Source organism: Lottia gigantea, assembly GCF_000327385.1.
Source record: "Lottia gigantea unplaced genomic scaffold LOTGIsca_29, whole genome shotgun sequence".
In the NCBI taxonomy this organism is placed as follows: domain Eukaryota; kingdom Metazoa; phylum Mollusca; class Gastropoda; family Lottiidae; genus Lottia; species Lottia gigantea.
The window spans coordinates 951,375-968,997 of NW_008708943.1; the positions used below are offsets into that span (position 1 = coordinate 951,375).

Genomic DNA, 17,623 nt, shown 5'->3' on the forward strand with positions numbered 1-17,623 from the left:
TCACTCCGTCGGCAACCTTGGGGTAGTCTTATCTGTCTATTGTAATGTACAGATCAACAGAGGGAAACTACTAAGCCTATTTAGTCCCTTCTTCCAATTGCTGAATAATGAATGTTCAACCCAAGCTCTCTCTTCCACTAACCTAATTCACAATGGCCATAGTTTAACCCTTCTGAATACATTTGCCATCTAGAATGCAGATTACGGAAATAAAAGTCACATGCCATAACGGACAGACGTATACTGTAAATGGAAGAGTAATCACAATGTTCAAAGACAAACGTAATAACTGTACAGGCATCTGAAACATACACGGGCCGAATCAATCGGCAATCCTCGCCAGTTTCCGTAACGCCCCGTAACTGTTCTTTTAATCTTTTGAAATTATCAGAGGTCAAGTGAAATTATGGATTATCTTTTCATCTAAAGTAAAGAAAAAAGATAAAAGATAAAAATGTATGCTTAGTAGCTCTCCAATTGAAAACATTTAACAAAATCAAATTATAAAAATGCGCTAAAAAAATGAACTGAATGAAACATTTTAATCAAATAAACTTGAAGCAAAATGAAACTTGAGATCCAAAACAACATGGGCAATACATTGGTAGCAGCTAATGAACTTTTCATGAGGAAATAAAATATTCACAGTGAGTAGGTATTTTATAATCATTAAGCCTGGTGGTATCAGGTATCTAGAAGATTAAGCATACCCCGCCCTCCTGGTGACACCTCCATCCCAACAAACACGACAAATAGGAAGTAAAAAATATATATAGTGACTTTACGGATCAATTTTAATAATTCAAGGGAGGTAACTGATGAAAATATGTCAATATCGTCACAATCCGGTATTTCATTTGTCATCTGTTTCCGTGTTAAATCTCAAAATTCAACCTTCTATAACTTTTTCCAGAAATCTCGTTGAAAACTATCCAACACGTCAAAGACAGTCTGACCAATTCTTAGTTTCTGGACAAAAATTCAATATATCATGACCATGGAAATCTTAAGAGCCAAACTGAAAGTAGACCACTATATTTTATCAAGATCTGTTTGACTGTCACTGCACACAAAACGATTATTTTTAGAATTATCCCTCCGCATTAAAATCTCTCATCAACTCACAAAATCTCTAAGAAATGGAATTTCAGACATCAAATTCCAAATCTAGACCAACAATTACTCAAATATAGGCATGCAAGACTCCCAAGAGGGAGGAACAAAGAGGATTTATGAAAATAGCACGGACTACATTCGTAGTCATTAGCAATCATTAGCATAAAATTAATTGCTGGGTCCATATAACAGTTCAAGGGGAGAGAACTGATTACACAAGATATATTGTGAATCGAAAAAATGTAACGAACGCTAGATTCAAAGAAGAAGCATTTTATAATGAAAATGGCAGCAAGAGTCCACAAGGGTAAGCATACCTTGCCTGGAACCGCACACACCATTGCTACTCTATACTACACACAAAATAGAAAAAATAAAACCTAGAGCTATGTACAATTATAGAAACATTTGGTGGAAACTCGACATTGAAATAAGACATTACAAAATATAATGATCGATTATAACACATTACAATTTCATGATAAAACTAGAAAACATAAAACAAGAGAGATATTACAAGTTCTTAAAAACTACACATTTTTTTAGGTATGATTTTTTTACTGCAAATTGTAAGGCTAGTTTAAATCAATTTGGGTAGTCTGGGGGAGGTTCATTAAACATCACAGCACTTCTTGTACTTAATTTGTCATTCTGAAACAGAATATGAGATGTCATATTATTATTTTATTACAGAACAGTACTGTTCCTGGTTTAATAACTATGAAAATTGTGTACAAGTAGGTCATGTAGGCCTATTCATTTTGAAATTTGACATTTCAGTTAAAATTAAAATGGGAATGAAATTACACCAAATATCATAATTTTTAGTAAAAGTTTCAATTTAGTTATCACAAAAACGTGTTAAATCTTGATCTTATTTTTTTTCGCGCAAGGACATTTTTGCAGAAAGGTGCAAAAAAGTGGAACTCAAATTGAAGGAAGAAGGAATAGGAGGGAAATAGAGTCTATACGTATAATCATAGTTGATTGATGTTGTATGAAATTTATGAAATTTGTTGCCAGATGAAATATTTAATAAGCACTCGTTTAAAATCCGATGTAACAAAAGTTTGTCAAATGTGAATCGTAAAAATGTCTAAAATTTGAAAACAAACCATACATTAGTATTCAAAATGCATTCTTAGAATGACCATAGTTAAAAACTCTTATATAGCTTTGTTTTGTGTAGATGTGGGAAAGAGGTAACTGGAACTTGTAAGATTAGTCAACTGGAACGTGTTAGGTTAGGCAACTGAATAGTGTAAGATTAGTCAACTGGAACGTGTTAGGTTAGGCAACTGAATAGTGTAAGATTATGAACTGGAACGTGTTAGGTTAGGCAACTGAATAGTGTAAGATTAGTCAACTGGAACGTGTTAGGTTAGGCAACTGAATAGTGTAAGATTAGTCAACTGGAACGTGTTAGGTTAGGCAACTGAATAGTGTAAGATTAGTCAACTGGAACGTGTTAGGTTAGGCAACTGAATAGTGTAAGATTATGAACTGGAACGTGTTAGGTTAGGCAACTGAATAGTGTAAGATTAGTCAACTGGAACGTGTTAGGTTAGGCAACTGAATAGTGTAAGATTAGTCAACTGGAACGTGTTAGGTTAGGCAACTGAATAGTGTAAGATTAGTCAACTGGAACGTGTTAGGTTAGGCAACTGAATAGTGTAAGATTATGAACTGGAACGTGTTAGGTTAGGCAACTGAATAGTGTAAGATTAGTCAACTGGAACGTGTTAGGTTAGGCAACTGAATAGTGTAAGATTAGGAAACTGGAACGTGTTAGGTTAGGCAACTGAATAGTGTAAGATTAGGAAACTGGAACGTGTTAGGTTAGGCAACTGAATAGTGTAAGATTAGGAAACTGGAACGTGCAAAAGTAGGAAACTAGAACGTGAAAAATATGTGGTATAAATAAGTAAAACTATGGTTTAAACTTTTAAACTTACATGTGCATCTATCGTGTAATAATAATTTGACCCATCCACGCTGACAGCATCAAATCCTCTATTGTCCTCGGCGTGTCCAACTTCATCATAGACTTGAGGTCTGCGATTCATAGTTTTATATAATGTGAATTTCTTGGTTTTCTCTCGACTTAGTGTCCTCCACCTGCGTGATAATAATTTCATTTATAAATAAACAAAAAAATATATATTTTTTATTCTTGCTAGTTAGCTGTGCTTTCAGTTAGTAAAATGGTAGTGCGATCTATTAAAAAACTGTTTTGACAAGAAACCCTGTGCTGTCCATCGCAGAATACTTAACTGAAGTCTTCACTCTTTCATTGAATGCCAAACTTTGTCTTTTTGACAACATTTAAGATTTCCATAGACCTTCTCAAACCTTGAAATAATTCATCATGCACCGGTATTGACAAATCCCTTGAAAATTAGTTTCATTTGAAGGGAGTCTCTCACTTACTTGTAGCATAATATAACCAGCAACACGACACATAAACTCAAAGCCGATAGCATACCATAGAATAGTATCTGAAACAGTGTTGCTGTTTCTGCATCCGCTTTAACTCCTCTATATGATGATTCCTGTAGACAAAACTGGCCTTCTATAGCAATCTCTATTGTACATGTTCTACATTATAAAAACATTTAAATTTAGTAATAGATCCTTTGGTAAAAAGACTAGTTTCTTATAGTTTGATACACTCTTTTTGAAAGATACCAAATACAAGAATTAGATCAAATTTAATATCTATCTTTAAAGATATTATTTTGAAGACGACACATAATATGTCCTTTTGTGGGAAAAAACTAGAAAATATTGTATTTACCCAGTTTTAATTGGAGAAACATCATCTACAGCGTACACTTTCAGTATAATTACAGTCTGAGTATCAACTTTAATATCTGATGTCAATGTTATTATAGGACCATTGGTGGAAGAATTAATCCGAAATAATCTCTGAAAAAAAACATTTACTTTCAATCAATTTGGTTTGCCTTGTCTGAATTATCAGTTTCAATTCTTTTTGTGCGTCTCATCCACATAAACATTTTATATCACTCAAAAGTAAGTATACAAATAATGGGTAACGTGGCTGGGGCTGTTCGAGGTTATTATGATCCTCATGTGATAGTCATATCGATATCATAGACGTCGACCCTGTTCAAATAATAAGTTGAAATATTGAATATAATTCTCTTTCAATGGTATATTTATTAATTAAATATTTGATTTATCAGATAAAAAAAACAATTTCAATTTTAAATACTTTTCCTCGTGGAAATGGATCATCTTTAATCTATGAAAAATGTTATGGCGTTAGTGACTATAGTGAGAAGGCTTAACATTCCCACACGCAGTAACCGGTTGAAACAACTCTCGGGGGTGCGCATTATACTCGCAATTATATGGTACATTACCTCTTCGGGATCCAGATTGTATGTTATAGTATCATTATCTTTATCACTTGCTTTCAGATCGTCTACAACTAAAACTTCTCCTTTCTTAGCACCAATATCTAGTGATGTGGTGTATTTACCTACCAAAACAAATATAACCTTTTCACTCTAAATTCTGTAAGCAAATGACCTCCACCATGGCCAATATCAGGAAAAATCTTTTCGTGACCCTAATCTTGGAACTTCATATCCCTGGCTTTGAAAAATGAATTACTTTATGACGGCTATTGTCCGGACGAAATAGATGAAATGCTGGTCTACTTTCACTTCATATTCTGTTTTCAGGAAAGTAGTCCATCCCAGCTTCCATTCAACCGAGCTTTATGACAGCTGTGTCTGAATGATTTTGAAGGTGCCAATATGAGATATAACTCACTTTGTGAAAACACTGGAGCATTAAAATTATCTGGATTAACAGTAATACTGATGTTACACACCAAGTTGTTATTTGGGTCAGCAACAAGAGCAGATATCTTGAAAATTAAACAATACGACGTTCAATCAGATTTAAAATTGATGTTTCAGGGCTTTTTCAAATGACTTTTTACAGCTTTCAGTTTGCAACTGATCGCTGTAATATAGACCTAATTTTTTTTATTTATTTTTTTATTCAATATTTCACAAGTTCAGTTTTACAACTGCAAATTATGGGGTTTAATGCCCCTTAAAAATGCACTGTGATGTTTCATTACATTTCATAGTGTGATTAAATCCGATTGTCAATATTACAGGGGTATTCCACTTTATTGTAAACAGTTTTCATTATCAAAAAACGTCGTAAATTATACTTAAAATATTTTTAATTATGCTATTTATATCTATGTATCTTCTTGATCAAACTGAATATGATTTGAAAGATTAATTAATAAGGGAGAGTACTAATTATTAATAAAGCAGTTTGACCTAGTTTTGATGTTTAGCTTGATAATGGCTGGATATTATTAGTTAAAACGTAGAATACGTAGGAGACATATTTCTATAAAATTTGGAGTTATCAAGTCCGTACTACAGTTTTCTAATAGCTTACAAAAAGGATTACGAACTTTAAGACCTTACGTAATGTTTTAAAATATTTTTGGCGTTTAAAAAATTAACAGCTGGATTCTTTTAGTTAAAACTTTCAGAATTAAGGGCACGTGTCTCTAGATTTTCGTGTATAGTTTTCACGAATTTGAGCCAAACAAAATTTCAACCTTCAATGTACCTTTAATTTTTAGAAAATTATCATGTATCATAGAAACATCGAGCAGCATTGGCAAGACCTTACACAATGATCTTTCTTATAATCTATTCACAGCTGACCTGATTTGATATTAAGTAAAGGTGCTTGGTACAAATCCAAATTCATGGCTTTACTATAAAAAAAAACCCCAATCCAATCAGATGCTCTGAACAAAAAGTTTTGCTTGGGGCGAACTATTTAAGGTGAAGATTTTGTTAAATCTAATTTTAACTATGACCTGTAGTGTACTCGCTGACCTAACCTGACCCGACCTTCACGCATATTCATAAGCTAGCCTCGTTTTGTTTATAGCCTTGCTTGCCTTGTTGTGCAGTTAGCGTGCTAAGCCTTGATCGCTTATTAGTTTTAAAACCCTCCCACCCTCCCAGTAGTATTACTGAGGGTTAACGCTTAATTAATATGCTTTATTTGGGATTTTATGTTGTAAAAATGTTTCGATATTTGTTTTTATATGTATTGTATGTAATTTTCATTCATTGTTCAATTACTTGTTTTTATTGCATTGGATTATTACTTGAAAATGTAATAAATGTTTAGCCACTTTTATATTTTATTTCAATCCTATTGTGCAGCTATTGCAACTTATTGAACGAAGGACAAAGGGTTAAACGATGCACTAAAACGAATCAATTAATAACGGAAGGCAGGATATAAAAGTAACATTACAAACCAAATAATCTTTAGCTTTTCTTAAAGTTGGAAATTTCTTTTTCAGTGAAATCAGCCCTGTTTTTGGATTAATAAAAAAATATTCTAAAGTTGATGTAGCAGCATACGTCTGTATACCATTGTATTCATCGTCGTCATCTTTTGCCTCTATTTGACCAACTTTATCATTAATTGATAAAGACTGAAAATAAACAACAAAATGATTTGGAACAAGATGGTGGTTTTGGGAACAATAATACTGTAAGATTTCAGAGCAATTGAAGTTAAAAAAAAACTTAAATCATTTGCCAACCAGCGATTACAAATAGTGTATGGTTGAGAATAAAAATAGGTTTACGACCACTTTCATTATTTGCAACCTTACGCAACTGGTAATCACTATAGTGTGAGGGCATCTTTAGTTTTGCGCCAATGTGGGTATAGTATTTAAAGTTCTAATTCAAAAACTGTTTAAAGAATTCAACCTTCGCGTATATTATATACCTATAAAACAGATATATGAGCTGTTATTCATCACAAACACAAAATCTAAATCGCATTCACATGACATTTAAGATTAGCTGATAAATGTGTCTGATCATCACTAAGACCATTAGGAATCATATTAGCATTGGTACAAAAATACCAAGAAGAAAATAATAAATAGACCTAATACCATACCTGTAAAATTTCAATTCGTTGTAGTTGTTGTTTACATTCAGGTTTATTATCATTTTCATCCATTATCGTAATAAACAAAGTGGTAGATGATGACACCGGAAAATTACCACATTCTGTTTTAGCCACAACAACCAGTCCTAGTCTACCAAGTCTATCAAGTCTATCAAGGGATACTAATTCTTCTCTATCAAGTGCCTTAACAAGGCTTATATTACCACCTTTTTCATCAATTTCAAAATTTGAGTTGCCTATTAATCATGTCAATGGGTGTTATTTAATTGAAAATTCGACAATTTATAATTTTGATAGGACCATTTATAGTACATAACATAAATGGGACAAGAAAGCAAATGGGATATAGCTGTCTTTATCATATTTCAGAATGCAGTTTGACGTTTAATTCGCATTAAATTAATACAAAAGAAAACATTTACACGACAACTTTGTTCAAATGTGCTAAACATGAACCAGTTAGCAAAATTCTAAAAGCTAAAATCAAATCAAACCTTTTATACTGTATTGAAATTCACATTGCCTTTCGCCATTTGCTAGTGTGATATTACTGATATTAGCTTTGACAGTATAAAGATTCTGGTACACGTTATTCTCTGTTACCTCCAGGTCATCTCTTAAACCAATAAATTCTGGTTTTGGTCGATCATTCGAAATTGTAACATTGATCTAAATATAATATATTGGTTCTAGAAATATTAAACACACCTTGACACATATTGTTACTCAGAGTTTCATATCTGCATTTCGAGACGTTTGTTTAAAGACCGTTTGGTTTTATACAATGGCGGAGTCCTTCCTCGCAGGCCCGAGAGTAAGTATTTCGGGCAAAAATCTCATTACTAGGTTAGAAATTCTGCCAACCTCAGATATTTCGCCAAAAGTCTACACGATTATCTCATGCTACTATCATAAACAACAACTGGTCTTGAAATATGAAGCTAATTCACCCAGCAAAAAGTAAACAACAATATTACAAAATGCAAAAACTATCGTATATTTACCTTAGCTACGGAGGATTTAGGTGGAATTCCACTATCTGTTGCAGTTATAGTTATGACCAAAGTTGAATCATTTTGTAAAGATTTGAAACGTATCTCTCCAGTATTCTTATTAATTTCTGTCAAAAGAAAATGATAGAAATGTGTAATAGATTTTAAAGAAGATTAACTAGCTGATATAATTTGTATGATTTAGAATAGACTTTTTTCAGTACAAAATCAATTTGTCAAACTAGCTCACATATTTTGAGTCTCTGACCTGCTACAATTTAGATTGCCAGCTTCATAGTTGTGACTAACCCCTTTAAACTTATGCCGCATGTTAATCCGCTTTGATGTTCGTTTTCATACAGGGTGGGTGGAGATGCAGAATTACTCACCATAATATTCCTCGGGTTCTACAGAGAACATTATTTGTCCATTACTGCCCGAATCGGCATCGGTAGCATTTATCATATCAACCAGAATATCTCCTGGATTAACAGGAACATCGACCCTTATTTCTCCGGGAATCATGCGAAAGACTGGCGAATTATCGTTAACATCAACAACGTTAATAACCAATGTTTTATTGGTAGTGTAATTCCCATCTGTAGCTGTTATTATACATTCATACTTTGTCTGTTCTTCATAATCCAGACTCTTAAAGTTCAGTTCTCCTGTTGCAATACTTCCAGATTCTAAAAATAGATCACATTGCTAATGGAGTGACACGCTAGTTAAAGGAATTACGAAATTTTCTAGATTTTGTATGTATAACTATCAACAGCCTGGTATCTGGAATATTTATATTTTTATTTGCCCATACCAATTTCTCATTCATTCAGATTGTGTTGCTTGATTCTAGAAAAATTTGCTTTGATTATGATTTTACAAACACAATATAATATGTAGCTTGAATGATTTTTAGAATATTCATGATATGAACATTAATAATAACAATTTTAAGTGTATTACGTCATTGGTTGAGACTTAAATTTGAAATTTGATGCTAAACATAAAACTTACGTTGAACGTTCGAACTAAGAGGGTTGTTCAAACTAAGGGGACAGTTTCTATTCAGGTTTATATTAATGCTACCAATACTATCTTCATCTCTTATTTTAATTGGTATCTAAAAACAGATATATTTTTTATTGACTATAGCTTGACATTATAGATAAATAGATCATTATGAATCAAAATCAATCAAAATAAAGAAAAAACATTTTCAAATAATCACGTGGTAATTGCAACTAAGAAAGATATTGAAATCCCATATTGTTTGTAACTACTTACCGCCTGATGAACTAGATTTTCTGTAACGTTAATTGTCTTGAATCCTGGATCTTGAATAACTGGAGGGTTGTCATTAACATCTTTTATTTCAACTGTTATATAAGCAACATCTGTGAAATTTCCATCTGTAACCTACAAAATATCATAAAACTGCAATTAAGTATAGTTTAGACGTAAACATATAATGAAAACTGTAAACGTTTATTCAATTTTGTTCAACACTCCCTTTTCAGTGCCTTAAATGTTCTGTGAAAGGTGGAAACAAACCAAAAGGATTGAAGAAATGTAACGAAAAATCCAAATTCCTACATTTTTGTTTTCTGGTTTGATTCTCCCATCTAAAAGTAAAATTTTACTGATAAAATACATTGAATATTATATAAAATACTTACACTGACTAGCAGGTGGTATATAGAGGTTTTTTCTCGGTCTAGAATTTCAGATGTTATTATATTGCCAGTAGCACTGTTTATAATGAAAGCTGAAATTAGAAAAACAATAAATATTGATAGGGATATAATCATCTAATTTACCAGATCAACAATATCATATTTTCATCTCATTTCAGAATCGTAATTCGACGTTCCTCTTTAATGCTCATAATACTGCAACGTACAAGTGACGACAGTCTAAACTTTCATTAGAAATGAAAATGAGATTGAGCTTTACGTCCTACTTCTCTGCGTATGGCTAATGAAGACCAGTAACGCCATTCAGTGTGTAATGAGGGAAATGTTGCCAGGACAGCGTCCTCTTTTTTGATTTCCAACTGTCAAGGGATTTAAAGTGTATAGACTGTAGCAAACGGAGCCTCGACTAAACTCAGAGGCAGATAGCGGAAATTCAGATTTTAATCCGACATTGAGATCTGGAATTTAAATGGCTATATCCCTTTCATTAAAAGATAGAAAAATGTGTTAAATCTATCAAATAAGTGCTGTTATTCAATTAATGAGTCAACTTTATCCGAATTTAATTAGTTGTTTAATTAATAGTTAATTTTCGATATATATTGTCCCAAAAGTAGATGTTTTGCATAGTAACTGATAGATTATAGGGTAATTAATGTCATGTAGCCATACAAATTGGGCTAAATGAGCAAACTAACTTACGAATATTCGGAGTCAATAGACTGTATGTGAATAGAGTATTCTTAGTTTCATCTGCATCTGAAGCTTCTACACGAATAAGGGGTTTACCAATTTTCATACCTTCATATAAACTTAAGTACCTTATGTAATTTTTATCAGTTATAACTGGTGGATTATCATTCACATCAATTATATGTATTCTTATCTACAAAATATTTCAAAATATTTCATAAATTATTACCTAGTAAGAGAAAATATATTCGTTGGTCAATGTGTTCATATCAATATAATGTAAAAGTAAACGAAAGCTTATATTATCTATTACATTTCAAAATGTTTAAAAAAAAATCACCTAAAGTTTCCATATGTTCCAAAATATTATTTTTAAAAGATTCCCTACGCTAGTAGTTGCTATATAATGACGTCATATTCGGACATGGAATCAAATAGTACAAAATGGTGTTCCCGATACACGAACAAAGGCCTGAGGTCCCATCGTTTTTAAAATCAGAGTAATTCAGCAAATCTCAATTACACAAAATACTTACCACAGCAATATCTGACTTATTTACCCCAGATGTTTCGGTAGCTTTCAAAATGATCCTATATTCACTCTTGTTTTCTCGATCAAAGATACCATTAATTATGAGAGTTTTATTCCTTAGACTGAAATGTAAGGCAGCATCTCGATCTACGATAAATAATTGTGCTGTAGGAGACACTACATCTTGATTGAAATCTATTCCCAGAAAGTTGGTATATTCCACTCCTTCCGTAATGTTGAAAACAAATTCTGTCTCTTTGAAAAGACCTTTTATACCTTGAGCTGACACTGATACTTTTAAGTTTCTTCTTACTGACCGAGGGTTTACACCTACAATATAAAACATACATACTTTTCAATCATCTCCTTTTTCTCCAACACATATTTTATGGACTGACAAATCTTCACATGTCCACCAGTTTCATCAAAACCGGCTAAGGATTGTTCGACTGTTTTCCAGTTACAAATCAATTCAGGACGACGGTCATACTTTGGTTCAATATAAGTGGTATTTGTAACCCGAAGCTAAAGGAAGGTTGGGAGAGGGGGGGGGGGGGGCAACCAACTAATTCCATTACAGAAACCATACACCATTATCCCTCCTGATGTATTATTTACTCCGAAAAATCAAGTCTGACTATGGGCTGATGGTACTGCATCCCGATGCAGTAGCTCGGGATGCAGTAGCTAGAACTACATCACCAACATGTTTGAATCAAATTGAAAACGATATTGATAGATATCATTATCATACTATCAACTAGAAACTCTAGAAACCATAATCGAGAAACAATATGTAGAAGTAAAAAAATCATATCCTACCGTTATCGCTACATGTTATTTCTACAGTGTAATTTTTATTACATTCTAAAGTGTTATTTTCTTCTTTGACAAATACTAATCCACTATCATCAATACCAAATATATCTTCACCATTAATCTTGGTTATACTAAATGTTAATTGTCCATTTAAACCAGAATCAGCATCCGAAGCTCTTACTACAGTAATTGGTTTACCCTTTATACGTATGTTGGAGCACAATATTACTGGGTTTGTGCCAACATCAAGTATAGGGTCATTATCATTAGCATCTTCTAATTTCACTAAAACCTTGGTTGTTGAGCTAAGAGGTGGTGATCCTTTATCAACAGCCTTAACTTCTAATTCATATTCTGTTTTTTGTTCATAGTCTAGAGAATTCTTGCAGGTTATATTCCCTGTTTCTGGATCCACGTTAAACAGATTGGATTCTATACTAAACTTAAAGATGGAATTAGCTGTGTCCTTAAAGTCAATCTCATAAGCGTATACCTGTCCCATTCCGTCCTTGCATGCGTCACCTTCTAAAATTATGAAATTGTAGAGGGATTGATTAAACTTGGGGCTCTCATTAACATCAGTAACACGAATTGTAACATTGGTAGTCTCCCTTTCTTCTGGTAAATTCTCGTCTGACACAGAGACGATGAGTTCAAAGAATAGAGTTTGCTTCTGTCTTGTTGTATTCTTTAAATAAAGAGATCCATTTTGTGTTATTTCAAAATATCCAAAAGAACCACTTAAGATGTTGTATTTGTTCTTCCGATATTTTTCATTTTTATCTTCATCTACAGCAATAACATATCCAACAAACACGTTAGAATCATCTTCAGACACATTAAATGTATAGTTCTTCTTTGTGAACTTGGCTGGTTCATTAACATCAATGATCTCAATTGTTACTGTTGCTGAATTCTTGTTGATTCCATCAGATGCTTCTATTATGAATATATAATTGTCTTTGGTTTCTTTGTCAATCTTAGAATTTCTTTTGACTTTTATGACGGCGTCTCTGTCATTATTTGTTAAAGAAAATGGTAAATCATCTCCGCCTGATAAAGTATAAGTTATGTTGTTATTTGGTGTTATATCTCGATCAGCTGTCGTAATCTGTGAAAGAAAACTCAACATGGTAATATGTTATTAAATGATAACAAAAATAAAGTGATTGTAAAGAGGTTTGCTACATCTTTTGTGTGTATCGGGAGCATCAATTTGCTCCATTTCAATTTTGAATCAGATGTCTGTTAAAAATGAGTGTTTGATGACGTCACTAATCGCGATATTTTGCATATTTTGCGATACTGACGTCATCAAATATTGGTATGAGTGGAATTGCAGGAACTTAAAAGTCTTGAAAAATGTCCAACCATGCACATCACATGATTTGCAACAGAAGAATATAAAACTGTATAACTTTGATTCATTTCATAATTACCTTTACACTCTTTCCACTTGTGTCTTGAAATAAAACGACTGCTTCAGGATCATTCTCCTTCACCTTACCAAAATATGTCTGTCTAGGAAACACTGGCGGATTATCATTTATATCCTCTATACTAATTATGACAGATCCAACATCCTACAAAATGACTCAAGGTTAATGTTGTGTTTTTAATGTATGGAATCAAATTTACTCACTAATTTCTTTTTTATATATATATTTTTTGGACAGGGATGTTTCCAATTAAAAGTAATGGTAAGTGAAGCCTTAATAGCCAGTGTACTTTTTGTCAAGCATGGTGATGAAAGTTTGAACTTCGTCTTTTGTCTGCTGACAATATTCATGGATATTGTTAAAGCTTTGTGTGTCAATTTTGACATGCTACGATTTTTAATTTCTAATGGTGTTTTTTCTTGGTGAATTTCACCTCAGACGGGCTCTTTAATTTGAACAACTGAAACACAAACGTTTCATTTCGATAGTCATTCGGGTGTGCAAATAAGTTTTAGTATATTAATTACCCTGAAAGTACATTGATTATCCTTTTCAAAAGTTGCTTTGATTTTACAATGGTATTCACTATTACCCCTTTCTCTGTCCAATATCTTGTTAGTATATATCTAAATATTAAAATAATAGACAATTTCAAGTAAAAAAAAAACATTTTAAAATAAGAGAGAAAGGAAGGAATGGGAGGAAACGTACCTCTCAAGTACAAACAAACGATACACAAACTCTAAATATTAGACACAACATGCAATACGATCCAGGCCCGTAGCAACACTTGATTGTTTGAAGGGGCAAGTAACATATAGGAGGGGCGATAGAGTATGATGTTTACTTGCAGAAATAGGATTGGTCAGTTGTCAGAATTTCTTCAGGGGGAAATCCATTTTTCTCATTGCCCCTCACCCCCTCTTGCCCCATGTAGCTTCGGTCCTAATGTGATCATGTGATCACTTACATGTTTCTTTAACCGGCTTTGTAAAGAGGCCATATAGATTCCATAACCCTTACCGTATTTTGTTTAAAAGTGAATTCTGGACAGTCCACAAATTCAAAATCTTTAAATCCTGGTAAAGAGAAGTCGTCAATCCTTGTTCCGTTAGGTTTTTCTTCTTCAATACTAATCGAATCAAATGTCTCATTGATGACTATTTCTAACTTAAATAACATCGAGTCATGTACCTTAACACCACCATATATAGTTTCAACTTTTAACATCATTACCTTAATTTAACAAAATAAAATTTATGTTGTTGATGAGGAGAATTTTTAGTCTATAGTGTAATTTTACTTTTGTACTATGTTTGAAATTAATCCTAAAGATTTTCAGTCAATTTATGTGTATTGAGAACACCCACAGTTTATATTTGCCCCATTGCGATATTCTGGCCGTTTTTGGTTGCTGTAATTCAAGGTAAATTTGACTAGATTATGACATCAGTATCACAAACACCAAATCCAAAATGTGTTCAATATAACCTATGGAAGATACGAATCTCCTGTTCTGGTAAAATGTTGGTTCTTGGCAAACTTTGTCGGAAAATCTATGCCACAAGGTTGTTTGTTGCAACAACCATGTATAGATGCTTATTATGCATGCACTTATGGAAGGCCTTTTGAAGCCGACACTACCCTGTTTAGTTACCTCAGATTGAAGAAGTTTAGTGTCGCTAACTATAACCTGCACTTCGTTATTTTCATTTATTCCGTTAACCTCTATTTTTCGTCCTTGTGGTATCAACTCAAGTTTAGTATCTCTTAAATATTCTTGAGGAACATTTAAACTGAAATCTGTAAGCAAAGCCACAATGTACAAATAAGGAGATCCTGTGGATCAAAGAGCTATTGCATCAATTTACAGGAAAATTCGGCAATTCTTTTTTATATTTTGTGACACAATAAACTACCAAGAAAATCCTTCATTAAAATATGTTTAAACTGAACTCATACATGATTCACCTATCTCAATGAAGGCCAAGGACCCAATTCAAAGAGGAAATATCTTAACATCTAAATTCCCTACGCGAATGATATAAACCCTGAGTTTTGAGAACCCCTTACTGAGTTCGAGGTACAATTTCAGAAACACATGATAATATGACATCTGTAATAGGACTGAATGCTTGATAACATGAACTTTAGAATTTAGAATAGAACAAAGAATCAAAACTTACTCAAAACTTTATTGGGCTCTTGATTGGCAAGAATAGCTTGGTATTCATACTTGTTACTAAATAACTTATCTGGTAGTTCCACACATTGTCCGTCTATTTCAGCATGGTTTCTATCACATTTACATTTTCCTTCTGTTTTAGAGCAGACTGTGTCGGGATCAATACAGATTTTATAAATATCATTATCAAAACTACACTCATCGCCCAATGTTACATTTGTGACTTCTGAAAATAAATTATCATGGGATTATCTCCCGTCCCCGAAATCGACAACGCTATAACATCCAAAAATTTATATTGTTATGTAAGGCTGCTTACGAACCTGTGAACGAAATTAGCGTGATGAACTAGGTAGCAGATAAATGGATATCAGTGAGTCACCACCAATTTAAAATTCGTTATAATCCAACCCTTTATTAACAGTCCATTTTATGTCCATCGAAAAAATAACAAAGATGCTCATATCTTCACTAAGTATTGCATGTTTTTGTGCACAGAATGGCATTGATTTGCATGAGAAAAAAACCAAATGAAGGAATAGCTTGGTTTTTTCAAAACAGTTACAAGTGTGTAAGGCAATGACTAATATCATTTTTGATAATCATCGATGTTTTTTAAGCTGATTACAATATATTTCTCATGCACATACTATACACATTAAATGTAGGCATGTGCTTGCCATTACAATTACGAAATACTTAATGCCCCATTCACTTACGTCACATTTACTATGTAAATTCTACATGTTATGTTCATACCATAAACTTACGATGTACATAACATGTCGATATAATTATTATGATTATACAATACACACACGATGTACATTATATGTCAAAACATATATTATGTCCACACCAAACACTTACCATAAACAATATACGCCGATACAATAATTATCTGACATAATTTATGTCTATGCTATAAACTTACCATGAAAATTATACGCCGATACATATATTATGTCCACACAAAACACTTATCACTAACGTTATACACCTACATGATGTAGTGTCAAAATACTTACCACATACTTACATTTATACCTATATTCATTGCATTGTTAGATTGTTATATTGAATTAGCCATAGTGATTCTGAATAAGCCATAGTGATTCTAAATAAGCCATAGTTATACTGAATAAGCCATAGTGATACATAGTGATACATGATGTAGTGTCAAAATACTTACCACATACTTACATTTATACCTATATTCATTGCATTGTTAGATTGTGATATTGAATTAGCCATAGTGATTCTAAATAAGCCATAGTGACTCTGAATAAGTCATAGTTATACTGAATAAGACGTAGTGATACTAAATAAAACATGGTGATACTGAATAAAACATGGCGTGATTCTGAATAAAACATCGGGTGATACTGAATAAAAAATGGTGGTTCTGAATAAAAATTGGTGATACTGCATAAAACATGGTGATACTGAATTAGTGAATTATGCTAATGAAAGGCGAAGTAATAACGAAGATCCAGTAGTTTATCCTGAAAATACAAATAACATTTTGTTAATAGATGAAACAAAATAAATTCAACATAACACGAAAATATAAGCAAGGGTAGATTCGTCTATTTTCTTTGTATGCATATCAGGAATCTAAGTTAGATCAGATATTTTCAGTTATATATGAAACACGCAAATAATAAATGATATGACAACGTGACATGGCTATTCTTTTGCTAATAATCCTTTAAAAATATCCGTACGAAATGGCCAGCAAACAAACATTAATAGTGGAGACTGTGGTTAAACTTTCATATGCAATATAATCCAAAGGTAAAACATTTCCTACACGTAATACAAGCTCGACATAATGGTAGCTACTGAGAGCCTAAACCGTGAACATTTAGATTGACTGCACGTTCAGTAAAGTTTTTACTATGGTTTCAAAATAACGACAAGAAATATGCAGTGTCTTCATGTATTTAAAACTCTATTTTGAATAGCAGTATTATATAGATGACAATTACTATATATATATATTACTTCCTTCTGTCGCGTTCAAATCTCTTGATTGGTTGGTTTACAGTCAATAAAACATATTACAAATTGAACAATTGGGGCAAAGACTTTTTCACAATGCCAAGCTGTAATCAACTGTGTCTAATATCTTTACT

General features: G+C 32.6%; 1 protein-coding gene across 1 annotated transcript; it reads right to left on the reverse strand.

Moving 5' to 3' along the window:
* Positions 1 to 1,652: 1,652 nt before the first annotated feature.
* LOTGIDRAFT_232460 (hypothetical protein) lies at positions 1,653 to 16,739 on the reverse strand (the record flags this gene model as incomplete). Its single annotated transcript, XM_009056801.1, has 24 exons — positions 1,653 to 1,767; positions 3,072 to 3,234; positions 3,547 to 3,714; positions 3,914 to 4,044; positions 4,506 to 4,624; positions 4,921 to 5,017; positions 6,458 to 6,637; positions 7,117 to 7,364; positions 7,623 to 7,797; positions 8,133 to 8,248; positions 8,510 to 8,809; positions 9,138 to 9,243; positions 9,408 to 9,539; positions 9,800 to 9,888; positions 10,520 to 10,703; positions 11,047 to 11,372; positions 11,865 to 12,972; positions 13,301 to 13,444; positions 13,828 to 13,926; positions 14,324 to 14,536; positions 14,958 to 15,103; positions 15,487 to 15,711; positions 16,356 to 16,386; positions 16,689 to 16,739. 24 exons carry the CDS (start codon positions 16,737 to 16,739, stop codon positions 1,702 to 1,704), a joined length of 4,617 nt encoding a protein of 1,538 aa, XP_009055049.1. The 3' UTR covers positions 1,653 to 1,701.
* Positions 16,740 to 17,623: the final 884 nt, after the last annotated feature.